The sequence below is a fragment of the Heterodontus francisci genome, chromosome 9 (assembly GCF_036365525.1).
Source record: "Heterodontus francisci isolate sHetFra1 chromosome 9, sHetFra1.hap1, whole genome shotgun sequence".
In the NCBI taxonomy this organism is placed as follows: Eukaryota; Metazoa; Chordata; class Chondrichthyes; order Heterodontiformes; family Heterodontidae; genus Heterodontus; species Heterodontus francisci.
In genome coordinates this window covers 69,339,437-69,366,567 of record NC_090379.1, presented here as the reverse complement: position 1 = coordinate 69,366,567, position 27,131 = coordinate 69,339,437, and the positions used below count along the sequence as shown (strand labels likewise).

The following is a 27,131-nucleotide window of genomic DNA, read 5'->3' as shown; positions in this document are numbered from 1 at the left end:
CTTCACAAGAGGGTTAAGATCTGGAATGCCCGAGAAGGTAGTGGAATCAGATTCCATAGGAACTTTAAAAGGCAACTGGACATGCCCTTGACGAGGGCTAATTTTCAGGGTTTTGGGAGAAAAAGCTGGGCCTGGGACTAAATTGGACAGCTGTTTCAAAGATGTGACGTGCTCAATGGCCTTCTGTGCCGTAAGATTCAATTCCAATGTTCTCTTGTCCAACCTCCCACCTTCCCTACTCTCTAAACGTCAGCTTATCCAAAACCTTGCTGTCTATATCCTAACTTTAAAATTCATATCCGTGTGTTCAAATTCCTTTATGGCCACACCTTTCTTCATCTATGGCCACACCTCTCCCCATCTCTGTAATCTTCTCCAGCCCTTTTGCGATCTCTGCACTACTTCAATTTTTTTTCCATATATGGGATATGAGCATTGCTAGCAAGGCCACATTTATAGCCCATCCCTAATTGCCCTTGGGAAGGTGGTGATGAGCCACCTTTTTGAACCTCAGCAGTCTATGTGGTGTAGGTACCCTCACAGTGCTTTTAGAGAGGGAGTTCCAGGATTTTGACGCAGCGGTATATAGTTCCAAGTCAGGATGGTGTGTGATTTGGAGGGGAACTTGCAGGTGGAGGTGTTTACATGCATCTACTGCCCTTGTTCTTCTAGGTCGTAGAGGTCACTGATTTAGAAACATAGAAAATAGGAGCAGGAGGAGGCCATTCAGCCCTTCGAGCCTGCTGCGCCATTCATTATCATGGCTGATCATCCAACTCAGTAATCTGTTCCCAGTTTCTCCCCATACCCTTTGATCCCTTTAGACCCAAGAGCTATATCTAACTCCTTCTTGAAAACATACAATGTTTTGGCCACAACTGCTTTCTGTGGTAGCGAATTCCACAGGCTTACCACTCTCTGGGTGAAGAAATTTCTCCTCATCTCAGTCCTGAAAGGTTTATCCCGTATCCTTAGACTATGACCCCTGGTTCCGGACTCCCCCACCATCGGGAACATCCTTCCTGCATCTACCCTGTCAAGTCCTGTTAGAATTTTATATTTTTCCTTGCGATCCCCCCCTCACTCTTCTGAACTCCAACGAATATAATCCTAACCAACTCAATCTCTCCTCATACGTCAGTCCAGCCATCCCAGGAATCAGTCTGGTAAACCTTCGCTGCACTCCCTCTATAGCAAGAACATCCTTCCTCAGATAAGGAGACCAAAACTGCACACAATATTCCAAGTGTGGCCTCACCAAGGCCCTGTATAATTGCAGCAAGACATCCCTGCTCCTGTACTCGAATCCTCTCACTATGAAGGCCAACATACCGTTTGCATTTTTTACCGCCAGTTGCACCTGCATGCTTACCTTCAGCGACTGGTGTACGAGAACACCCAGGTCTCACTGCATATTCCCCTCTCTCAGTTTATAGCTGTTCAGATAATCTGCCTTCCTGTTTTTGCTACCAAAGTGGATAACCTCACATTTATCCACATTATACTGCATCTGCCATGCATTAGCCCACTCGCTCAACTTGTCCAAATCACCCTGAAGCCTCTCTGCATCCTCCTCACAACTCACCCTCCCACCCAGTTTTATGTCATCTCCAAATTTGGAGATATTGCATTTCGTTCCCTCATCTAAATCATTAATGTGTATTGTGAATAGCTGGGGTCCTAGCACCGATCCCTACGGTACCCCACTAGTCACTGCCTGCCATTTGGAAAAAGACCCATTTATCCCTACTCTTTGTTTCCTGTCTGCCAACCAATTTCCTATCCATCACAATACACTACCCCCAATCCCATGCGCTTTAATTTTACACTAATCTCTTATGTGGGATTTTGTCGAAAGCCTTCTGAAAGTCCAAATAAGCCACATCCACTAGCTCCCCCTCATCAACTCTACTACTTACATCCCTTTCCCTTTCGTAAATCCATGCTGACTCCGCCCGATTCTATCACTGTTCTGTAAGTGCTCTGCTATAAAATCTTTGATAATGGACTCTAGAATTTTCTCCACTGCCGACGTCAGGCTGACTGGTCTATAATTCCCTGCTTTCTCTCTACCTCCCTTTTTAAATAGTGGGGTTACATTAGCTACCCTCCAATTTGTAGGAACTGTTCCAGAGTCTATAGAATCTTGGAAGATGATCACCAATGCATCCAGTATTTCTGGGGCCACTTCCTTAAGTACTCTGGGATGCATACCATCAGGCCCTGGGGATTCAATCCCTTCAATTTCCCCAACACCATTTCTAATACTGATTTCCTTCAGTTCCTCTGTGTTCCCCAACATTTCTGGTATGATATTTGTGTCCTCCTTTGTGAAGACAAAACCAAAGTATGCATTTAGTTGGTCAGCCATTTCTTTGTTCCCCATAATAAATTCCCCTGTTTCTGTCTGTAAGGGACCTACATTTGTCTTCACCAATCTTTTTCACTTCACATGCCTATAGAAACTTTTACATTCGGTTTTTATGTACCTGCAAGCTTGCTCTCGTACTCTATTTTCCCCTTCTTAATCAATCCCTTGGTCCTCCTTTGCTGAATTCTAAACTGCTCCCAATCCTCAGGTCTATTGTTTTTCCTGGCAAATTTATATGCCTCTTCCTTGGATCTAATGCTATCTCTAATTTCCCTTGTAAGCCATGGTTTGGCTGCTTTTCCTGTTTTACTTTTGCGCCAGACAGGGATAAACAATTGTTGCAGTTCATCCATGCGCTCTTTAAATGTTTGCCGTTGCCTATCCACCGCCATCCCTATAAGTAACATTTTCTAATCTGTCGTAGCCAACTCGCGCCTCATACCTTTGTAGTTTCCTTTACTAAGATTCAGGACCCTAGTCTTAGAATCAACTACGTCACTCTCCATCTTGATGAAGAATTCTATCATATTATGGTTGCTCATCCCCAAGGGGTCTAGCACCACCAGATTGTCACTTATTCCTCTCTCATTACACAATACCCAGTCTAGGATGGCCTGTGGAAGGTGCTGGCAAAGGAGGCTTTGTAAGTTGCTGCAGTGCATCTTGCAGATGGTACACACTGCTGCCACTGTGTGCTGCTGGTGGAGGGAGTGAATGTTTAAGGTGGTGGATGGCTTGCTGCTCAAGCAGACTGCTTTGTTGTGGATGGTGTTGAGCTTCTTGAGTGTTGGAGCTGCATGCACCTGGGCAAGTGGAGAGTATTGCATCACATTCCCTGACTTGTGCCTTGTAGATTGTGGACAGGCTTTGGGGAGTCAGGAGGTGAGTTACTCGCCGCAGAATTCCCCGCCTCTGACGTGTTCTTGTAGCTGCAGTATTCGTGTGGGTGGTCCGGTTAAGTTTCTGATCAACGGTAATCCATGGAATGTTGATGGTGGGGGAATTCAGCAATGGTATTGCCGTTGACCAGCAAGGGGAGATGGTTAGATTCTCTCTTGTTGGCGATGGCCATTGCCCGGCACTTGCATGGCAGAAATGTTACATGCCACTTATCAGCCCAAGCCTGAACGTTGTCCAGATCTTGCCGCATGCAGGCATAGACGACTTCAGTTGTCTAAGGGGCTGTAAATGGTACTAAACACTATGCAATCATCAGTGAACATCCTCACTTCTGATCTTATGTTGGAGGGAAGGTCATTGATGAAGCAGTGGAAAATAGTTGTTCCTAGGCCATTACCCTGAGGAACTCCTGGAGCGATGTCCTGGAGCTGAGATAATTGGACTCCAACAGCCACAACCATCTTCTTTTGTGCTAGTTATGACTCCAACCAGTGAAGAGTTTTCCCCCCTCCGATTACCACTGACTTCAATTTTTCTAGTTGGTCTTGATGCCGTACTCAGTCAAATGCTGCCTTGATGCCAAGGGCAGTCACTCTCACCTAACCCCTGGAATTTACCTCTCTTGTCCATGTTTGAAACAGTCTCATGACTGGAGACGAGTGGCCCCGTAGAACTCAAAATGAACAAGTTATTGCTGAGTAGGTGCTGCTCGATGGCGCTCTCAAGGATGCCTTCCATCATCTTGCTGATGATTGAGACCAGACTAATGGGGCGATGATTAGCTGGATTGGATTTGTCCTGCTTTTTGCAGACATGACGTACCTGGGCAATTTTCCACATTGTCTGATAGATGCTAGTGTTGTAGCTGTACTGGAAGAGTTTGCCTAAGGGCGTGACTGGAGCACAAGTCTTCAGCACTACAGGTGGGATGTTTTCAAGGCCATAAGACTATTCGGAATCTGTGTTCTATTTAATCCTAAACTGGGTTTCTAACTCCATATCCACTTCATAAGTGTCAACTGTGACTCAATTGGCAGCACTCTTGCATCTGAGTCAGAAGGTTGTGAGTTCACGTCCCACTCTGGCTGCGAGGTTTGCTAGCGTCACTCGGGAGGGTTCAAACTAGTGTGGCAGGGGGGTGGGGACCAGAGCAGTAGGACAGCAAGTGAAATAAATGAGGGGGAACTAGGAAATAAGGCCAGTAAGACTAAGAGAGCAGGCAGGGAGATGTTGCGGAGCACAGCGGGACTGGTGGTCTGAAGTGCATTTGTTTCAATGCAAGAAGTATAACAGGTAAGGCAGATGAACTTAGAGCTTGGATTAGTACTTGGAACCATGATGTTGCTATTACAGAGACTTGGTTGAGGGAAGGACAGGATTGGCAGCTAAATGTTCCAGGATTGAGAAGCTTCAGACAGGATAGAGGGGGATGTAAAAGGGGTGGGGGAGTTGCATTACTTGTTAAGGAGAATATCACAGCTGTACTGCGGGAGGGCACCTCGGAGGGGTCGTGCAGCGAGGCAATATGGGTGGAGCTCAGGAATAGGAAGAGTGCAGTCACGATGTTGGGGGTTTCTACAGGCCTCCCAACAGCCAGCGGGAGGTAGAGGAGCAGATATGTAGACAGATTTTGGAAAGATGTGAAGGTAACAGGGTTGTAGTGGTGGGTGATTTTAACTTCCCCTATATTGACTGGGACTCACTTAGTGCTAGGGGCTTGGATGGGGCAGAATTTGTAAGGAGCATCCGGGAGGGCTTCTTGAAACAATATGCAGATAGTCCAACTAGGGATGGGGCTGTACTGGACCTGGTATTGGGGAATGAGCCTGGCCAGGTGGTCGAAGTTTCAGTAGGGGAGCATTTCGGGAACAGTGACCATAATTCCATAAGTTTTAAGGTACTTGTGGATAAGGATAAGAGTAGTCCTCGGGTGAAGGTGCTAAATTGGGGGAAGGCTAATTATAACAATATTAGGCAGGCACTGAAGAATTTAGATTGGGAGCGGCTGTTTGAGGGTAAATCAACATCTGACATGTGGGAGTCCTTCAAATGTCAGTTGATTATAATCCAGGACCAGCATGTTCCTGTGAGGAAGAAGGATAAGTTTGGCAAGTTTCGGGAACCTTGGATAACGTGGGATATTGTGAGCCTAGTCAAAAAGAAAAAGGAAGCATTTGTAAGGGCTGGAAGGCTAGGAACAGACGAATCCCTTGAGGAATATAAAGGAAGGAACTTAAGCAAGGAATCAGGAGGGCTAAAAGGGGTCATGAAAAGTCATTGGCAAACAGGATTAAGGATAATCCCAAGGCTTTTTATACATATATAAAGAGCAAGAGGGTAACCAGGGAAAGGGTTGGCCCACTCCAGGACAGAGAAGGGAATCTCTGTGTGGAGCCAGAGGAAATGGGCGAGGTACTAAATGAGTACTTTGCATCAGTATCCACCAAAGAGAAGGACTTGGTGGATGATGAGCCTAGGGAAGTGTAGATAGTCTCAGTCATCTCATTATCAAAAAGGAGGAGGTGTTGGGTGTCTTGCAAAGCATTAAGGTAAGGTAGGTAAGTCCCCAGGGCATGATGGGATCTACCCCACAATACTAAGGGAGGCAAGGCAAGAAATTGCTGGGGCCTTGACAGAAATCTTTGCATCCTCATTGGCTGCAGGTGAGGTCCCAGAGGACTGGAGAATAGCCAATGTTGTTCCTTTGTTTAAGAAGGGTAGCAAGGATAATCCAGGAAATTATAGGCCGGTGAGCCTTACTTCAGTGGTAGGGAAATTATTAGAGAGGATTCTTCGGGACAGGATTTACTCCCATTTGGAAACAAACGAACTTATTAGCAAGTGGCAGCATGGTTTTGTGAAGGGGAGGTCGTGTCTCACTGCTTTGATTGAGTTTTTTGAGGCAGTGACAAAGATGATTGATGAAGGAAGGGCAGTGGATATTATCTATATGGACTTCAGTAAAGCCTTTGACAAGGTCCCTCATGGCAGACTGGTACAAAAGGTGAAGTCACACAGGACCAGAGGTGAGCTGGCAAAATGGACACAGAACCGGCTCAGTCATAGAAGACAGAAGGTAGCAGTGGAAGGGTGCTTTTCTGAATGGAGGGCTGTGACCAGTGGTGTTCCGCAGGGATCAGTGCTGGGACCTTTGCTGTTTGTAGTGTATATAAATGATTTGGAGGAAAATGTAGCTGGTCTGATTAGTAAGTTTGTGGACGACACAAAGGTTGGTGGAGTTGCGGATAATGATGAGGATTGTCAGAGGATACAGCAGGATATAGATCGGTTGGAGACTTGGGCGGAGAAATGGCAGATGGAGTTTAATCTGGACAAATGTGAGGTAATGCATTTTGGAAGGTCTAATGCAGGTGGGAAGTATACAGTAAATGGCAGAACCCTTAGGAGTATTGACAGGCAGAGAGATCTGGGCGTACAGGTCCACAGGTCACAAAGTGGCAACGCAGGTGGATAAGGTAGTCAAGAAGGCGTACGGCATGCTTGCCTTCATCGGTCAGGGCATAGAGTATAAAAATTGGCAAGTCATGCTGCAGCTGTACAGAACTTTAGTTAGGCCACACTTAGAATATTGCATGCAATTCTGGTCGCCACACTACCAGAAGGACGTGGAGGCTTTGGAGAGGGTACAGAAGAGGTTTACCAGGATGTTGCCTGGTCTGGAGGGCATTAGCTATGAGGAGAGGTTGGATAAACTCGGATTGTTTTCACTGGAACGACGGAGGTGGAGGGGCGACATGATAGAGGTTTACAAAGTTACGAGCGGCATGGACAGAGTGGATAGTCAGAAGCTTTTTTCCAGGGTGGAAGAGTCAGTTACTAGGGGACATAGGTTTAAGGTGCGAGGGGCAAAGTTTAGAGGGGATGTGCGAGGCAAGTTATTTTTTACACAGAGGGTGGTGAGTGCCTGGAACTTGCTGCCGGGGAAGGTGGTGGAAGCAGGTACGATAGTGACGTTTAAGAGGCATCTTGACAAATACATGAATAGGATGGGAATAGAGGGATACGGTCCCCGGAAGTGCAGAAGGTTTTAATTTAGGCAGGCGTCTAAATCGGCGCAGGCTTGAATGGCCTGTTCCTGTGGTGTACTGTTCTTTGTTCGAGGATTAGAGCACAAAAATTAAATCTGACACTGCAGTACTGAGGGTGTGCTGCACTGTCGGAGGTGCCATCTTTTGGATGAGCTGTTAAATTGAGGTGATGTCTGGCCCCTCAGGTAGACGTAAAAGATCCCATGGCACTTTGGAAGAAGAGCAGGGTATTTATCCCTGGTGTCCTGGCCAATATTCATCCCTCGATCAACATCTCAAAAACAGATTACCTGGTCATTATCACATTGCTATTTATGGGAGCTTGCTGTGTGCAAATCGCTGCTTTTCCTACACTATAACAGTGACTACACTGCAGAAGTACTTGCTTAGTGCTTTGGGATGTCCTGTGGTCATGAAAAGGTGCTATATAAATGCAAGTTCCTTTCATAAGACTGCTTATTTCCTCCTTCATAATGTCGTCCGTCTCTGCCTGTGCCTCAGCCCATCTGTTGCTGAAACCCTCATCCATGCTCTTGTTTGAACATAAGCAGGATCTGGGTTAGGCCATTTGGCCCTTCGAGCCTGCTCAGCCATTCAACAATTCATGGCTGATCATTTGCCTCAACTCCACCTTCCTGCAATATCCCCATATCCCTTAATTCACTTAGTAGTCAAAAATCTATAGACCTCCCAATGATTGAGCGTCCACAGTTCTCTGGGGTAGAGAATTCCAAAGATTCACAACCTTTTGAGTGAAGAAATTTCTCCTCATCTGAGTCCTAAATGATCGATCCCTTATTCTGAAACTCTAACCCTGTGTTCCAGAGAGGGCTTTAAGCTAAGTAGAGGGGAGAAGGGATCATGTTGGGTAAGATTGAGCAAATTAAAGGGAAATGATCAGGCAATAGATCAAGGTCGCAATAAAGGTAATAATCAGAATATGGCAGGAAGGGACAGTGGTTGCAAACTTGAGTGTGCCAGCAGATAGGGCCAGAATTTACAAAAACAGTAAAAAAAAAAAAAATAGAATTAAGGGCTCTGTATCTGAATGCCCACAACATTTGCAATGAAACAGACGAATTATCAGTTCAAATAGAAATTCATATGTATGACCTGATAGCCATTACAGAGATGTGGCTACAAGGAAACCAAAGGTGGGACCTGGCTATCAAAGGGGTTGTGACAGTCAGGAAGGACAGGAATCTGGGAAAAGGTAGGATAGCTCCATTAATTAAAGGGGGCATTAGTACTGTAGTGAGGGAAGACCTTAGTTCTAAAGATCAAGATGTTGAATCAGTTTGGGTGGAACTAAGAAGCACCAAGGAGCAGAAAAAATTGGTGGGAGTTTATAGGCCACCAAACAGCAGTGACAATGTAAATTACATAAATCAGGAAATTACAGGTGCATATAACAAGGGTAATACAGTAATCATGGGGGCTTTCAATCTACATATAGACTGGGTAAGCCTAATTAGTACTAATGTGGAGGACGAATTCTTGGAATGTATGCACGATGGTTTTCTGGAGCGGTACGTTGAGGAACCAACTAGGGAATGGGCTATTTTAGTTCTAGTATTGTGCAATGAAAAAAGGATAATTAAGAATCTTGCTGTAAAGAAGCCTTTTGGAAAGAGTGACCATAATATAGAATTTTACATTGTTTGAAAGTGATGTAGTTCCATCAGAAATTAGGCTCTTAAATCTAAGCAAAGGAAACTATGCAAGTATTAGGGGCAAATTAGCTATGTTGGATTGGGAAACTACATTAAAAGGTATGACAGTAGATGGGCAATGGTTAACATTTAAAGTATATAGTTTACAACAAAAATACATTCCTTTAATGCGTAAAAACCCAGCAAGGAAAGTGTTCCACCGTGGCTAACGAAAGAAATGAAGGATCGTATTAAATCAAAGGAAGAAATGTACAAAGTTGCCAAAAAAATAGTAAGTCTGAGGATTGGGAGCATTTTAGAATTCTGCAAAGGAGGGCCAAGAAAAAGATTAAGAAAGGGAAAGCAGAATATGAGAGTAAACTAGCAAGAAACATAAAAACAGACTGCAAAAGCCTCTTTAGGTGTGTTAGAAGGAAAAGATTAGCAAAGACAAATGTGGATCCATTACAAGCGGAGTCAGGAGAATTTATAATGGGGAATAAGGAAATGGCAGAGAAACTAAACAAATACTTCATGTCTATCTTCATGGAGGAAAATACTAAAAACCTCCCAGAAGTAATGGAGAATCAAGGGACTAGTATAAACGAGGAGCTGCAAGATATTAATAGTAAAATAAAAAGTACTAGAGAAAGTAATGGGATTTAAAGTAGATATTTCCCCTGGACCTGATTATCTACATCCCAGAGTGTTGAAAGAGGTGGCTGTAGAGATAGTGGATGGTCATCTTTCAAAATGCTGTAGACTGTGGAATGGATGCTGCAGATTGCAAGGTGGCAATTGTAACTCCACTATTTAAGAAAGGAGGGAGAAAGAAAACAGGAAAGTACAGACCTGTTAGTGTAACATCAGTCCTAGGGAAAATGCTAGAATCTATAATAAAGGGTGTGATAACAGGACATTGAGAAAATAATGGTAGGATTGGGCAGAGTCAACATGGATTTATGAAAGGGAAATCATGTTTAACAAACCGTTGGAGTTTTTTGCAGATGTACCTAGCAGAATGCATAAGGAGAAACCAATGGATGTGGTATATTTTAGATTTTCAGAAAGCTTTTGATAAGGTCCCACATGAGGTTAGCAGACAAAATTAGAGCACATGGAATTGGGGGGAATATACTGGCATGGATTGAGAACTGGTTAACAGACAGAAAACATAGTAGGAATAAATGGATCATTTTCAGGTTGGTAAGCTGTGACTAGTCGGGTACTGCAAGGATCAGTGCTTGGGACCCCAGCTAGTCACAATCTATAATCAATGATTTGGATGTGGGGATTAAATGTAATATTTCCAAGTTTGCAGATGACACAAAACTAGGCAGAAGTGTGAGTTGTGAGGAGGATGCAAATATACTTCAAGGGGATTTAGCCAGGCTAAGTGAGTGGGCAAAGATTTGGCAGATGGAATATAATGTGGAGAAATGTGAGGTTATCCGCCTCGGTGGGAAATACTCTATAGAAATATAGAGTATTTCTTAAATGGTGAGAGGCTGAGAAGTGTTGAACTTCAAAGGGACTTGGGTATCCTTGTTCATGAGTCACTGGAAGCTAACATACAGGTACAGCAAGCAATTAGGAAGGCAAATGGCATGTTGGCCTTTATTACAAGAGGATTTGAGAATAGGAATAAAGATGTCTTATTGCAATTATATAGTTGAGCACTACCTGGGTTGAGCACTACCTAGAACTGTACTCCAGGGAGAATGCTGTCACTGAGACTGCCCTCAATGCAGCCCAGCCTCTACCAGTCATGGATGAGCTGGACATACAGCCAACCAAATCGGAACTCAGTGATGCCATTGATTCCCTAGCCAGCGGAAAAGCCCCTGGGAAGGACAGCATTACCCCTGAAATAATCAAGAGTGCCAAGCCTGCTATACTCTCAGCACTACATGAACTGCTATGCCTGTGCTGGGACGAGGGAGCAGTACCCCAGGACATGCGCGATGCCAACATCATCACCCTCTATAAAAACAAAGGTGACCGCGGTGACTGCAACAACTACCGTGGAATCTCCCTGCTCAGCATAGTGGGGAAAGTCTTTGCTCGAGTCGCTCTGAACAGGCTCCAGAAGCTGGCCGAGCGCGTCTACCCTGAGGCACAGTGTGGCTTTCGTGCAGAGAGATCGACTATTGACATGCTGTTCTCCCTTCGTCAGATACAGGAGAAATGCCGTGAACAACAGATGCCCCTCTACATTGCTTTCATTGATCTCACCAAAGCCTTTGACCTCGTCAGCAGACGTGGTCTCTTCAGACTACTAGAAAAGATCGGATGTCCACCAAAGCTACTAAGTATCATCACCTCATTCCATGACAATATGAAAGGCACAATTCAACATGGTGGCTCCTCATCAGAGCCCTTTCCTATCCTGAGTGGTGTGAAACAGGGCTGTGTTCTCGCACCCACACTTTTTGGGATTTTCTTCTCCCTGCTGCTTTCACATGCGTTCAAATCCTCTGAAGAAGGAATTTTCCTCCACACAAGATCAGGGGGCAGGTTGTTCAACCTTGCCCGTCTAAGAGCGAAGTCCAAAGTACGGAAAGTCCTCATCAGAGAACTCCTCTTTGCTGACGATGCTGCTTTAACATCTCACACTGAAGAATGCCTGCAGAGTCTCATCGACAGGTTTGCGTCTGCCTACAATGAATTTGGCCTAACCATCAGCCTCAAGAAAACGAACATCATGGGGCAGGATGTCAGAAATGCTCCATCCATCAGTATTGGCGACCACGCTCTGGAAGTGGTTCAAGAGTTCACCTACCTAGGCTCAACTATCACCAGTAACCTGTCTCTAGATGCAGAAATCAACAAGCGCATGGGTAAGGCTTCCACTGCTATGTCCAGACTGGCCAAGAGAGTGTGGGAAAATGGCGCACTGACATGGAACACAAAAGTCCGAGTGTATCAGGCCTGTGTCCTCAGTACCTTGCTCTACGGCAGCGAGGCCTGGACAACGTATGCCAGCCAAGAGCGACGTCTCAATTCATTCCATCTTCGCTGCCTTCGGAGAATACTTGGCATCAGGTGGCAGGACTATATCTCCAACACAGAAGTCCTTGAAGCGGCCAACACCCCCAGCTTATACACACTACTGAGTCAGCGGCGCTTGAGATGGCTTGGCCATGTGAGCCGCATGGAAGATGGCAGGATCCCCAAAGACACATTGTACAGCGAGCTCGCCACTGGTATCAGACCCACCGGCCGTCCATGTCTCCGTTATAAAGACGTCTGCAAACGCGACATGAAATCGTGTGACATTGATCACAAGTCGTGGGAGTCAGTTGCCAGCATTCGCTAGAGCTGGCGGGCAGCCATAAAGACAGGGCTAAATTGTGGCGAGTCGAAGAGACTTAGTAGTTGGCAGGAAAAAAGACAGAGGCGCAAGGGGAGAGCCAACTGTGCAACAGCCCCAACAAACAAATTTCTCTGCAGCACCTGTGGAAGAGCCTGTCACTCCAGAATTGGCCTTTATAGCCACTCCAGGCGCTGCTTCACAAACCACTGACCACCTCCAGGCGCGTATCCATTGTCTCTCGAGATAAGGAGGCCCAAAAGAAGAGCCTTGGTGAGACAGGGTAGTATAATGTGCAGTTTTGGTCTCCTTACCTAGGGAAAAATATACTTGCCATAGAGGGAGTGCAATGAAGGTTCATCAAACTAATTCCTGGGTTAGAGGGATTGTCCTATGAGGAAAGATTAAATAGAATGGGCTTTTATTCTCGAGTTTAAAAGAATGAGAGGTGATCTCATTCAAACATACAAAATTCTTGCAGGGCTCAACAAGGTAGATGCAGGAAAGATGTTTCCCCTGGCTGGGGAGTTTAGAACCAGGGCACACAGTCTCAGAATAAGGCGCAGGTCATTTAGGACTGAGATGAGAAGGGAGTTCTTCACTCAGAGGGTGGTGAATCTTTAGAATTCACTGTCCCAGATGACTGTGGAGGCTCAGTCGTTGACTATGTTCAAGACTGAGATCAATAGGTTTCTACGTATTAAAAACATCAAGGGATATGGGAATAGTGCAGGAAAATGGTGTTGAAGTAGATGATCAGCTATGATCTCACTGAATGGCGGAGCAGACTCGAAGGGCTGAATGGCCTACTCCTGCTTCTTGTATTGTGCTCTTATTCCCTCGTCAGGGGAAACATTATCTTAGTATCTATCCTGTGAAGCCCCTTACGAATTTTATATGTTTCAATTAGATCACCCCTCATTCATTTAAATTCCAGGGAATATAGGCTTATTCTCCTCATGGTACTATCTCCTCATCTGAGGAACCAGTGTCGTGAATCTTGAGTAAGGAGCTTGACTGTTCTGTTGCTCTCCTAACCAGCTTTCCATCTTCAACCCTTTTTAGACTTGAAAACATCCAAAATTCAGTTGCTTGTAACTGACCACCTACCAAGTTCCATTCACTCATTACCTTTGAACTCGCTCCTGGTTGACCGATGTCTCATTTAAATTTCTTATCCTTGTGTTCAAATAACTCCAAGGTCTCACCCCTCCCTATCTCTATAACCTCATCCAGCCCGACAAACCTCAGGAAACTCTTTGTTCCCCCAATTCTGGCTTCTTGTGCAGCTCCGACTTCCCACCTTGTTGGCCATGCCTTCAGCTGTTTAGGCCCTAAGCTCTGAAATTCCTTCCATAAACTTCTCCACCTCTCGTTCTGATGATGGTTATTAAAACTTTTCTGTGACCAAACTTTTGGTCACTATCCTAATGCCTGCTTCTTTGGCTCATTGTGAATTTCTTTTTTTCTTGATTACATTCCTGTGAGACGCATTGGAGCATTTTTACGACATTAAAGGTGCTTTAAAAGCAAGTTATTGTTGACTGTTCCCCATTTTTGTATGCAAGTGTCATGCTGGGCCCCCACCTGCCAAGAATGAGGCATATTAATTTCGCCACATGATATTAAATTTCAAATTCTTGCTGGGAAGAAGAGAAGGCCTGTTACAAGGACTGCCAGACTTGGCTGGAAGACATTTACATACCAATAGGGACAAGAGAGGTTACTCCCCTTATCCATTTAACCCACAATGGACTTTGAGCACCAGACATTGAAGGTAGGGAAACGTATTCCAGGCCCTGCTGAGATGATACAATCCACAGAGCCAAGACGTGGTCAGACCAGTTAGTCACATGATTAACCTGCTTTGCAACCTGGGTTTTTCTGAATTGTACAAACAGTTTCAACTGAGAGTGTCTGTTTGCTCCTGGACTGAAAAGACCTCCTGGTTGGCTCACCGCAGCCTCTTCTGTCTGCTGCCATCTCTTTCTCACGGAGCACCAAATCCACTGAAAACACATGAACCCCAAGAGAGAAGAGTCTCAAGGATTCACCAAGGGGGAACTAAAGACAGAGTGTTTAAAAATAAAACCCTGTTACGGTAAGACCAGATGAAGGTCGAGAAGGACCCCAAGACACCTTTCTCACCTGGTCGTAACAGAAGAAACTAACTTTCAACAAAGTATTTGGATAATTCCAGAATATCCAGAAGACCTGTTGAGGCACAAGTGAAAAATGCAAGCCTGGATTGCATCTATTTTAATGCAAGGAGTCTTACTAGTAAGGCATTGATTAGCACATGGGATTATGATATTTTTGCTATTACAGAGACATGGTTGAAGAAAGGGCAGGACTGGCAGCTCAATATTCCAGGGTGTAGAATCTTCAGGCGTGACAGGGGAGGGGTTAAAAGAGGAGGTGGTGTTGCATTGTTGATCAAGGAGCTAATTACTGCAGTAAGGAGGGATGATATGTTAGAAGGTTCCTCAAATGAGGCCAAATGAACAAACCAAGAACAGTACAGCACAGGAACAGGCCATTCGGCTCTCCAAGCCTGTGCCCATGATATGGGTAGAACTTAAAAACAAAAAGGGGGCAATCACTTGGCTGGGAGTGTACTACAGGCCTCCAAACAATCACGGAGAGGTAGAGGAGCAGATATGTAGGCAAATCTCAGAGAGGTGTAAAAATAATAGGGTAATAATAGTAGGGGATTTCAACTTCCCTATTATCAACTGGGATAGTCTTCGTGCAAAAGGCTTAAAGGGGGCAGAATTTTTAAAATGCATACAGCAGAGCTTTTCGAGCCAGCACGTGGAAAGTCCTACAAGACAAGGGGCAGTACGGGACTTAATCCTAGGGAATGTAGCTGGATAAGTGGTAGAAGTGTCAGTGGGGGAGCATTTCGGGGATAGTGACCATAACTCGAAGATTTAAGTTAGTTATAGAAAAGGACAAAGACGGACTGGAAATAAAGGTACTGAATTGAGGGAAGGCTGATTTCAGTATGATAAAACAGGATCTGGCCAAAGTGGACTGGGAGCAGCTACTTGTAGGAAAGTCTACATCAGACCACTGGCAGTCATTCAAAGAGGAAATAGTGAGAGTTCAGAGCCAACATGTACCTGTTAAGGTGAAGGGTAGGACCAACAAGTCCAGGGAACCCTGGATGTCAAGAGATATAGAGGATTGGATCAGGGGGAAAAAAAAAGAGGCTTATGGCATATTCAAAGCGCTGAAAACAGCGGAGGCCCCAGAAGAGTGTAGGGGGGTACTTAAAGTAATTAGGAGAGCGAAGAGGGGACATGCACAAACACTGGCAGGCAAGATAAAGGAAAATCCGAAGGCATTTTGTAAGTATATTAAGGGTATGAGGATAAGCAGGGAAAGGGTAGGGTCCATTAGGGACCAAAGTGCCAATCTGTGTGGAGCCGGAGGATTTCGGTGAGGTTTTAAATGATTACTTTTCATCTGTGTTCACTACGGAGAGGGACGATGCAGGTGTCGAGATCAGGGAGGGGGATTGTGATATACTTGAACAAATTAGTATTGAAAGGAAGTATTAGCTGTTTTAGCGGGCTTAAAAGTGGATAAATCCCCAGGCCCAGATGAGATGTATCCCAGGCTGTTATGTGACGCAAGGGAGGAGATAGCAGAGGCTCTGACACAAATTTTCAAATCCTCTCTGGCCACAGGAGAGGTACCAGAGGACTGCAGGACAGCGAATGTGGTACCATTATTCAAAAAGGGTAGCAAGGATAAACCAGGTAATTACAGGCCGGTGAGTCTAACATCAGTGGGTGGGAAACTATTGGAAAAAATTCTGAGGGACAGGATTAATCTCCACTTGGAGAGGCAGGGATTAATCAGGGATAGTCAGCATGGCTTTGTCAGGGGGAGATTGTGCCCAACTAACTTGATTGAATTTTTCGAGGAGGTGACGAGGTGTGCAGATGAGGGTAAAGCAGTTGATGTAGTCTACATGGACTTCAGTAAGGCTTTTGATAAGGTCCCACATGGGAGATTGGTTAAGGAAGTAAGAACCCATGAGATCCAGGACAATTTGGAAAATGGATCCAAAATTGGCTTAGTAGCAGGAGGCAGAGGGTGATGGTCGAGGGTTGTTTCTGCGAGTGGAAGCCTGTGACCAGTGATGTACCACAGGGATCGGTGCTTGGACCCTTGCTGTTTGGAGTGTACATTAACGATTTAGGCGTGAATATAGGAGGTATGATCAGTAAGTTCGCAGATGACGCAAAAATTGGTGGTGTCGTAAATAGTGAGGAGGAAAGCCTTAGATTACAGGACGATATAGATGGGCGGGGCAGTGGCAAATGGAATTTAATCCTGAGAAGTGTGAGGTGATGCATTTTGGGAGGACTAACAAGGCAAGGGAATATACAATGGATGGTAGGACCCTAGGAAGTACAGAAGGTCAGAGGGACCTTGGTGTACTTGTCCATAGATCACTGAAGGCAGCAGCACAGGTAGATAAGGTGGTTAGGAAGGCATATGGAATACTTGTCTTTATTAGCTGAGGCATAGAACATAAGAGCAGGGAGGTTATGATGGAACTGTATAAAACACTAGTTAGGCCACAGCTGGAGTACTGTGTGCAGTTCTGGTCACCACACTATAGAAAGGATGTGATTGCACTGGAGAGGGTGCAGAGGAGATTCTCCAGGATGTTGCCTGGGCTGGAGCATTTCGGCTATGAAGGGAGACTGAAAAGGGTAGGGTTATTTTCCTTAGAGCAGAGAAGGGGAGATATGATTGAGGTATACAAAATTGTGAGGGGCATTGATAGGTTAGATAGGAAGAAACTTTTTCCCTTAGTGGAGGGGTCAGTAACCAGGGGGCATAGATTTAAGGTAAGGGGCAGGAGGTTTAGAGGGGATTTGAGGGAAAAAAATTTCACCCAGAGGGTAATTGGAATCTGGAACACACTGCCTGAAGCGGTGTTAGAGGCAGGAACCATCACAACATTTAAGAAGTATTTAGATGTGCACTTGAAATGCCATACAATACAAGGCTACGGGCCAAGTGCTGGAAAATGGGATTAGAATAGATGGCCGACACAGACACGATGGGCCAAAGGGCCTGTTTCTGTGCTGTATGACTTTATGACTATAATTGGGCTGACTGAAGAGTAATTGTTTTTGATTGCCCTAAAATGAGAATACTTCCTGCATCTAATCTTAGCACAATCTTGATGTAATTTATGCATGTATACTTCCTGTCCCCAACACAATGCACTTTCTGCAATGCTGGGCTTTCGATTGCAGTAACTTTGACAAAAAGGATGTATTCCAATTAATAGATTAGAACAGGTTAAAATATAAGAAAAGGATCTAGGTCTCTCCTGTATATCTTAGACCATTGTATCAATGTTGCAGACTTGTAGAAAAAAACTCAATATGTTGCAATGGTATCAACAGATGCTGTAGAAGATTTTCACTAGATAATGAATGGCAATGGTGTGGAAATTGAACCTCTAATTTGACAAGTTCTGAAAACGTGATAATGTGCTTTAATGAGTTTAATCTTTATTTTTTCTTCTTTCTTTCCTTCTCTCTGCCTAATTCTTTCTACTGTCATATAAAAATGAATCTGGACATTTAGTTTCCTCTTGCATCTCCTGCATGGCTTGATCATGTGCTCTACTGACTGAAATGTGGTTCTGACTTTTTAAGTGAATCAGTTGATTTTGTATTAATTTTTCTGTTGTTGGCTCTCTCTCTCTTGCGTGTGCTCACTGTTGCCCCACCTACTTGTGGGCAAGACCAGTACTAGGAACCATGTTTATAAGACTTAATAAATCTAATAGCCAATTCCAGAAGAAACCTCTTCCTGAGGGTGGCTAGAATGTGGAACTTGTTATCACGATGAGTAATTGAGGTGAATAGCATAGATGTATTCAAGGAGAAGCTAGATAAACCCATGAGGAAGAAAAGCGTAGAAGGATACATTGATGGGATTCGATGCATAAGGGTGGGAGGAGGTTCATAGGGAGAATAAATGGCATGGTCCTGTTGGGCCGAACGGCCAGTTTCTGTGTTGTGAATACTTGTAATACTTTGTAAGTTTTATCCTTGTATAGTTGTAGGATATGTATCCAAACCAGTGATACTGTGTGTCAAATTTCTAATGTTGCCTTTGATGTCAGCAAGAGGCATTGACCAGAGTCCAATTAGTTCCTCTGTAGGGAATGAAGATCTGTGGATCCGTTAACCTGGACTGATCTTGTACACTAAGCAACTGATACCTGTGATATTGGAAGGGCTGTAGGAGCAGGTTTTCCTTTTGTCTAGGAAATGGTGCAGGGAGCCTTTCTTTCTTTTTAAAAAAGTGAGGGATATAAACCACAACATTTTTACTTTCCGTTAACAGTTTTTAAGTTACAATCCTACATTAGTTTGGTGCCCTACAAATGTAGGCAATCCCAAGATACAGGAAGAAGTAATTAACTAGGGCGATGAGTTATGTTTTAAGATTCAGTATGATAGAGGTGTGCTGCTGTGATTACAAGGAAATGCTGTATCTGGATAGGCATGAGAACACAACATTGCAAATGGGTCCTCCACTTAAAAATGCCATAATTATGCTGCAAAAACAGAAATGCTAAAAGACATTTATGAAAGCCATTGTTCATTGGGGAATAGAGTTAAGACCATAACTCATACAAGATTGAATAGCACGAAAAGTGACAGCCAGGATATTTTTGAATACAAATAAATTCCAATTTTTATGTAATTATGGGTGTATAACTAGCTGGTTCGAGCCAATTGCTGTTGGGTTCTTTTCTGTTTACTGTGTGTTAAGTCTGATAAAATGTAAGGAAAGAATATATTTCCATGGCTAATATCACCCACATTTAAAAAAAAAAAGAATAAACCAGTTATATTTGGAGTGAATATATTGTAACTGCTAAAACAATTTAACTCACTGTATGGCCCTAGTCAGAGTCACAAATGACATCCTATGTGAATGTGATCACGGTGCATTTTCTCTCCTCATCTTCCTTGACCTGTCTGCAGCCTTTGTCGCTGTCAGCCTTACTGTTTTCCAATCCCACTTCTCCATTGTCCAGATAAGGGGAACTGTCCTTATTTGATTCCACTACATCCTAGAGTGTTGAAAGAGGTAACTATGGAGATAGTAGATGCATTAGTGATCATCTTCCAAAATTCTAATGATTCTGGAATGGTTCCTGCAGATTGGAAGGTAGCAAATGTCACCTCACTAGCTAAGAAGGGAGGGAGAGAGAAAACCGGGAACTGCAGACCTGTTAGCCTTACATCAGTAGTAGGGAAAGTGCTAGAATCTATTCTGAAAGATGTGATAAATGGACACTTGGATAATAATGATCTAATTGGGCAGTCAACATGGATTTATGAGTAGGAAATCATGTTTGATGAACCTGTTGAAGTTTTTTTTTATTCATTCATGGGATGTGGGTGACGCTGGCCAGGCCAGCATTTATTGCCCATCCCTAATTGCCCTTGAGAAGGTGGTAGTGAGCTGCCTTCTTGAACCGCTATACCTACCCACAGTGCTGTTAGGAAGGGAGTTCCAAGATTTTGACCCAGCGACAGTGAAGGAACGGCGATATATTTCCAAGTCAGGATGTTGTGTGACTTGGAGTGGAAGTTGCAGGTGATGGTGTTCCCATGTATTTGCTGCCCTTGTCTTTCTAGTTGGTAGAGGTCGCGGGTTTGGAAGGTGCTGTCTAAGGAGCCTTGGTGCATTGCTGCAGTGCCTCTTGTAGATGGTGCACACTGCTGCCACTGTGTGTCTGTGGTGTAGGGAGTGAATGTTTGTAGATGGGGTGCCAATCAAGCGGGCTGCTTTGTCCTGGATGGTGTCGAGCTTCTTGAGTGTTGTTGGAGCTGCACCCATCCAGGCAAGTGCAGAGTATTCCATCACACTCCTGACTTGTGCCTTGTAGATGGTGGACAGTCTTTGGGGAGTCAGGAGGTGAGTTACTCGCCTCAGGATTCTTGGCCTCTGACCTGCTCTTGTAGCCACGGTATTTATTTGGCTACTCCAGTTCAGTTTCTGGTCAATAGTAGCCCCTAGGATAGGTTGATAGTGGGGGATTCAGCAATGGTAATGCTGTTGAATGTCAAGGGGAGATGGTTAGATTCTCTCTTGTTGGAGATGGTCATTGCCTGGCACTTGTGTGGCGCGAATGTTACTTGCCACTTATCAGCCCAAGCCTGGATATTGTCCAGGTCTTGCTGCATTTCTACACGGACTGCTTCAGTATCTGAGGAGTCACGAATGGTGCTGAACATTGTGCAATCATCAGCGAACATCCCCACTTCTGACCTTATGATTGAATGAAGGTCTTTGATGAAGCAGCTGAAGATGGTTGGGCCTAGGACACTACCCTGAGGAACTCCTGCAGTGATGTCCTGGAGCTTTGAGGATGTTGCTAACAGAATTGATAAAGGGTAGTCGGTGGATCTGGTATCCTTGGATTTTCAGACAGCTTTTGATAAAGTTGCCCACAGGAGGTTAGTTTGCAAAGTTAAAGCACATGGGATAGGAGGTAATATACTGGCATGGATTAAGGATTGGTTAACAGGCAGAAAACAGAAAGTAGGAATAAATGAGTCATTCTTGCATTGGCAGGCTGTGACTAGTGAGGATCAGTACTTGGGGCCCCAGCTGTTCACAATATATATCAATGATTGGATGTGGGGAGCCATGTAATATTTCCAAATTCGCAGATGACACAAAACTAGGTGGGAATGTGTGTTGAGAGGAAGATGCAAAGCGGCTTAAGGGGATTTGGACAGACTTAATGAGTGTGCAAGAACATGGCAAGTGGAATATAGTAATGTGGAAAAATGTGAGGTTATCCACTTTGATAGGAGGAATAGATGTGCAGAGTATTTCTTAAATAGTAAGAGATTAGCAAGTGTAGATGTACGAAGGGACCTGGGTGTCCTTGTCAATTAGTCACTGAAAGCTAACATGCAGGTACAGCAATAAATTAGGAAGGCTAATGGTATGTTGGCCTTTATCACAAGAGGATTTGAGTACAGGAGTAGTGAAGGTTTGCTTCAATTATATAGAATCTTGGTTAGACTGCACCTGCAGTACTGTGTGCAGTTTTGGTCCCCATACCTGGGGAAGGATATTTTTGCCATAGGGGAAGTGCAGCGAAGGTTCACCAGATCTGTTCCCAGGATGTCAGGACTGTCCTATGAAGAGAGATTGGAGAAACTGGGCCTGTGTTCTCTAGAGTTTTGAAGAATGGGAGGTGATCTAATTGAAGCCTTCTTAAAGGGATTGTCAGGGTAGATGCAGGTAAGATGTTTCCCCTGGTTGGGGGAGTCTAGAACTCGCCTCCACCACCTTCTGAGGCAGAGTGTTCCAAAGTTGCACAACCTTTAGAGAGAAAGTTTCTCCTCAATCAATCTCTGTCCTAAAAGGGTGACCCCTAATTTTAAAACAGTGCCCCTAGTTCTGGATTCACCCACAAGAGAAAACATCCTTTCCACATCCACCTTGACCCTTCAGGATCTTATGTACACTTCAATCAAGTCTCCCCTCACTCTTCTAAACTCCAGTGAAAACAAGCCCAGTCTGTCCGACCTTTCCTCATAAGACAACCCGCTCATTCCGGGTATCAATCTAGTAAATCTCCTCTGAATCGCCTCCACGCATTCACATCCTTCCTTAAATAAGGAGACCAAAACTGCACAGAGTATTCGAGATGTGGTCTCACCAGTGCCCTGTATAATTGAAGCATAGCATCCTTACTTTTATTTTCAATTCCTCTCGTAATAGGAACATAGGCGCAGGAGTAGGCCATTCAGCCCATCGAACCTGCCCTGCCATTCAGTACTATCATGGCTGATCATCCACTTCAATGCATTTTTCCCATACTATCCCCATGTCCCTTTATGTCATTGGTATTTAGAAATCTGTCAAGACTCCCCAGCCAGGGGACACAATTTCAAGATAAGGGGGAAGCCACTTAGGACAGAGATGAGCAGAAATTTCTTTTACTCAGGGTTGTAAATCTTTGGAATTCTCTAACCTAGAGGGCTGTGGAAGCTCAGTCATTGAGTATGCTTAAAGCAGAGATTGACAGAGGTAGGTTTTAAGGAGTGATTGTTACGAAAGTGGTTCCTTTATATAATTATTTTGAGGATTTGTGTTAAAACTGAAAAGATTTTTTTTATCAAGTTTGCTGCAAGTACCTGTGCTGGAAGTCATCTGCTTTGGGCTCAGTAAACAATAGAAACCTTGGTGACCTGGGGAGAAATGGTTACGGAGAAGCCACAGGTCAAGGTTTGTGGAGGCCAGGAGGTCAATTCTGTTTGGGGTTTGGACATTGTTTTTAGTTTAGTTGGGGCTTCAACTATTTGAAGACGGTTGGTGTTTTCTTTCCAAGGAAAAAAGAAAAAATCCTGCAAAGATCCAGTGTGGGAGAGCTAAAATCCCTGGTGCTGCATAGCTCCTGATTAGCTGGAAAAAATCCTGGCGGAAAACCCTGATGCCACATTTCTTCTAGAAAGCCCACTAGAATAATTCTCGACATCTCTAGAACGGACTGCTTCTGAAATGATCCCAGTGACCCGTATATCCGGATGCCAGACCAAAAACGGGACAACTGACATCCTTTCATAACTTTTTTTTGTCAAGAATTAGCAAGTAATTGGCCAAAGTAGCCTCTTTTTTGTCTTTTTTTGTAACAGACCTTTGCAGAGAGAATTTCTGTATTTTTTTTCCTGTGTGTATGTATGAAATTGGGGAATTTAAAAAGGGAACTTTCATATTTCAATCCGTGTTGATGCTTTGCTTTGTTACTGGTTAAGTCTTGTTTTATAATAAACTGATTTTGTTTTATTATTTAAAAAAAACCTGGTTGGGTGTATTTTATTCTGGGATAAAGAATAAAGTATATGATTGGCTGTATCGGTAACTGGGTAAATATTTAAATACATGTTGTGACCTGTGGAGAAGTGGAGCATAAAGACAGTGCACTCCTCCTGCCTCAGTCGTAACATGACTTAAAGGAGGAAAGCGAGGTATAGGGAGGGTATTCCAGCGCTTGGGCCCTAAACAACTGAAGGCACAGCCACCAATGGTGAAACGGTTAAAATCAGGGATGCACGAGAGGCCAGAATTAGAGGAGCACAGATACCTTAGAGGGTTGTGGGGCTGGAGGAGATTAGAGATGGGAAGGGGTGAGGCCATGGAGGGATTTGAAAACATGAATGAGAATTTTAAAATCAGGATGTTGCTTGACCAGGAGCCAATGTAGGTCAGCGAGCACAGGGGTGATGGGAGAACAGGACTTGGTGCGAGTTAAGACCTCAAGTTTACAGAGAGTAGAATGTGGGAGACCAGCCAGGAGAGCATTGGAATTGTCAAGCCCAGAGGTAGAGGCCTGCTACCCGACCTGGACCCGACGACATGTGTTGGGTTCGGGTCGGGTCAGGCCCATCTTCAGGGTCCGGCTTTTGGGCTCGGGTTGGGCTGGGCCGGACACATATGGTAAGTATTGAAATTAAAAAAACATACCTGAGCTGGGAGTCTGGGATGAAACTGAGTTTGTGAGTGACGTCACTATGCGTCATCGCGCATGTGCTGCAGCTTCGTGGAGTTTCCCAGTCGGAAGGCAAGTAAAGGGATGGTCGATTCGGGGCGGGTTCGGGTAGGGCTCGGGCAAAATTGGAGGGACTTGGGCCGGGTCAGACTCGGGTCCGCTGAGGTTCGGTCGGGTCAGGTTCTTTTTTTCCCGACCTGAGCAGGCCTCTACCCAGAGGTAACGAAGGCATGAATGAGAGTTTCAGCAGCAGATGAGCTGAGATGGGGCGAAGTCGGGCGATGTTATGGAGGTAGAAATAGGCAGTCTTGGTGATGGCATGGATGTGAGGTCGGAAACTCATCTTGGGGTCAGATGTGACGCCAAGTTTGTGAAAAGACTGGCTTAATCTCAGATGATTGTCAGGGCGAGGAATGGAGTTGTTAGCTGGAGAACGGAGTTTGGAGCGGAGACTGAAAACGATGGCTTTAGTCTTCCCTATATTTAATTGGAGGAAATTTCTGCTTATCCAGCACTGGATGTCAGATAAGTAGTCCATGCTGGTGTTTATGCCTCCCCGCACATTCTGTCAGCATAACCTATTCATTTCTCCCTCGTGCTTATCTAGCTTCCCCTTAAATGCATTATGCTAGGCTCCACAACTAATAGGTGGTAGCAAGTTCCACATTCTAACCACTCTCTGAGTAAAGAAGTTTTTCTTAGATTTATTCGTGACTATCTTATATTTCTAGCCCCTAGTTTCAGTCTCGTCAGCAATTGGAAAGGTTTTCTCTACATCTACCCTTTCATAATAAATTAGGTATTAAATTAAATTAATATCAGGTCACCCCTCAGTTTTCTCTTTTTAAAAAAGAAAAAAGCCCCAGCTTATCCAATCTTTTCTAATGGGTATAAGCTCTCAGTTCTGGTATTGTTCTAAATCTTTTTTTGCACCTTTTCCAGTGCTTCCTATATTTTTCTACTAAATGAGGCTAGAACTGTTCACAGTACTCCAAATGTGCTCTAACCAAGGTTCTATACAAGTTTAACATAACTTCTTTGCTTTTCAATTCTATCCCTCTAGAAATGACCCCCAGTACTTTATTTGCTTTTTTTATGGCCTTATTAATCTGCCTCATTTCTTCCTACCAAAATATACCATCTCTCACTCATCTATATTAAGCTCATTTGTCAGTTACATGTCTGTTCTGCAATATTATTAATGTCATCTTGTATTTTGGTGTCATCTGTAAATTTTGAAATTATATTTTGGATTCTTGAGTCCAAATAGTTTGAACACAACTTCCCATCTTTGCCAGCCTGCGTAACCATCTTTTAACCCCTACTCTGTTTTCTGTTTTGTAGCCGGCTTGCTATCCATTCTACTATTTGCTTGCTGACTCCATATATTTCATCTTGGACACAAGTCTGATACTTTATCAAAAGGTCTTTTGGAAATCTAAATGTATTACATATAATGCATTACCCTTATCTACACTTTCTACTACATCTTCATGGAATTCAATAAGGTTGGTCAAGCATGACCTTCCCTTTTGAAATCCATGCTAATTTTTTTATATTTTGGTTTCAAGATGTTTTTCTAATACATCTTTGAGTAAGGACTCCATTATCTTGCCTATCACTAATTGGTCTATAGTTCCCTGAACTTGTTTTATCTTCCTTTTTTAAATATAGGGATCGCATTAACTGTCTGCCAGTCCTCTGGCACTATTCCTTTTTCTACAGAACTTTTATATATGCCTAATAGTGCCTCTGCTATTTCTTCGTTTTTACCTTTTAAAAAAAAAAATATGTATGCATGCAATCCATCCAGATCAGGGGTTTTATCCTCTCTAAGTTTGATTTAGTTTGTCACTTATCTCTCCCCTTTCTACCATAAATATTTTAATATCTTTTTTTGATCTCTTAATGTCATCAACTGTGTTTGTCTCCCAGGTACTGAGTGAAGGAAAGTAATTATTTAATACTTCTGCCATTTCACTGTCATTAGCTGTGAGTTTATTTACCATACTTAGAGGTGTGGCTCTATCCCTATTTTTTTGTCAATATTATACTGTACTGTTATATTCCTTGATAATTTAATTTTATAATTGCTCTTTGCCTTCCTAACTTTTTGACTTCTTTCCTAACCTTTTCATATTCTCTTTTGTCATTTGCTCCTTTACACAAACCACATGCTGTCCAATGAACTGTAGGAAAGTGAAGTGTGAAGGAAAGCTACCCTGCAGCTGATCTGTCAGCCAGTCTATAGCAGCATTGGCAGCAACCTAGGAGTATGTAAGCTGCCCGCACTCTTGACTGCCGATTTGTGTGGCCTGTGGTTGCAGAACAATTGTGAAGAAAAATGCCATTTTTCATGTGCTTGCAATTCAAAAGGAGCTATAAATATAAAAATGCGTTCATAACTTATTACAGGGTTGGAAATTTGTGGTCTATTTGTAGCAGCCTGAATCGGTGGTATTTTAAGATCTAAAAGTACAGAAATAGTTACTATCCTACATTGATGTTTGAATATTGTGAAACCTTGGCTTGATTTTTATAATGTTGAATAGACTTGAAATATATTTGCACACTGACATTTATTTGTAATCATGAGATACAAGATTAGAACTACCTCTCGATCTCTCACATTAGCTTTTGCCCAAATTTGAACTGGAAATCCACATTTTCAGGGTGTGGAGTGGTTTTGGTTGATCCACATTGGGAGTTACTTCATCCTTTGTATTCATATGCAAGATTAAGGTACCTATGCAGAAAAAGTAACTTTAAGAAAAATATGAAAATGCTTTGGTGGCATATTCTAAACTTAAATTATTGACCATCCTACTTCTATTTCTTTTAATTGTAGAAAACTCTGAAGCAAGTGATTTGAAGCCATTCTTTGATCAAACATATTCGCACATATACTATGTTTTCTTTGAAAACTTTGTGACCATTGAAGCCAGCCTAAAGCAAAAAGGTAAGAAAACGTTCTATACTACATGCAAAGCGATGGGACTAATTAAGACTTCTTTCGAAATGAAGAATGACACACTGCTGAGTATTCTGATTCTTGTTTTTAATAAAAACTGATATTGATTTCTAAAATCTCAAATCCAAATATCACTTTTTTACTTTTTTCTGTTTTGCCAGTACCTTATGCATTTTCATGTTTTTCTGCTTTTTTTCTATCAATTTTTAATCTCTACATTCCTTTGATTTTGTTTTTCTTTTCCTTGTTTGCTATTTCTTTGATTTGATTTGTAACTAATATTAACATGAAAAATAAATTGTATGA

The 27,131-nt window shown here is 43.4% G+C and overlaps 1 protein-coding gene across 7 annotated transcripts in view; it reads left to right on the top strand.

Annotated features, from left to right (window-relative positions):
- The window catches only part of ralgapa1 (Ral GTPase activating protein catalytic subunit alpha 1), a 382,583-nt gene that overhangs the window by 7,287 nt on the left and 348,165 nt on the right, over positions 1 to 27,131 (top strand). For all 7 annotated transcript variants that reach the window (XR_010975714.1, XM_068039277.1, XM_068039282.1 and 4 more), the window contains exon 2: positions 26,703 to 26,813. Coding sequence is in view for 6 of the 7 variants with exons in the window: in XM_068039277.1 (XP_067895378.1) it covers positions 26,703 to 26,813 (111 nt within the window). In the remaining variant the exon portion in view is untranslated. The remainder of the gene's footprint in view (positions 1 to 26,702; positions 26,814 to 27,131) is intronic.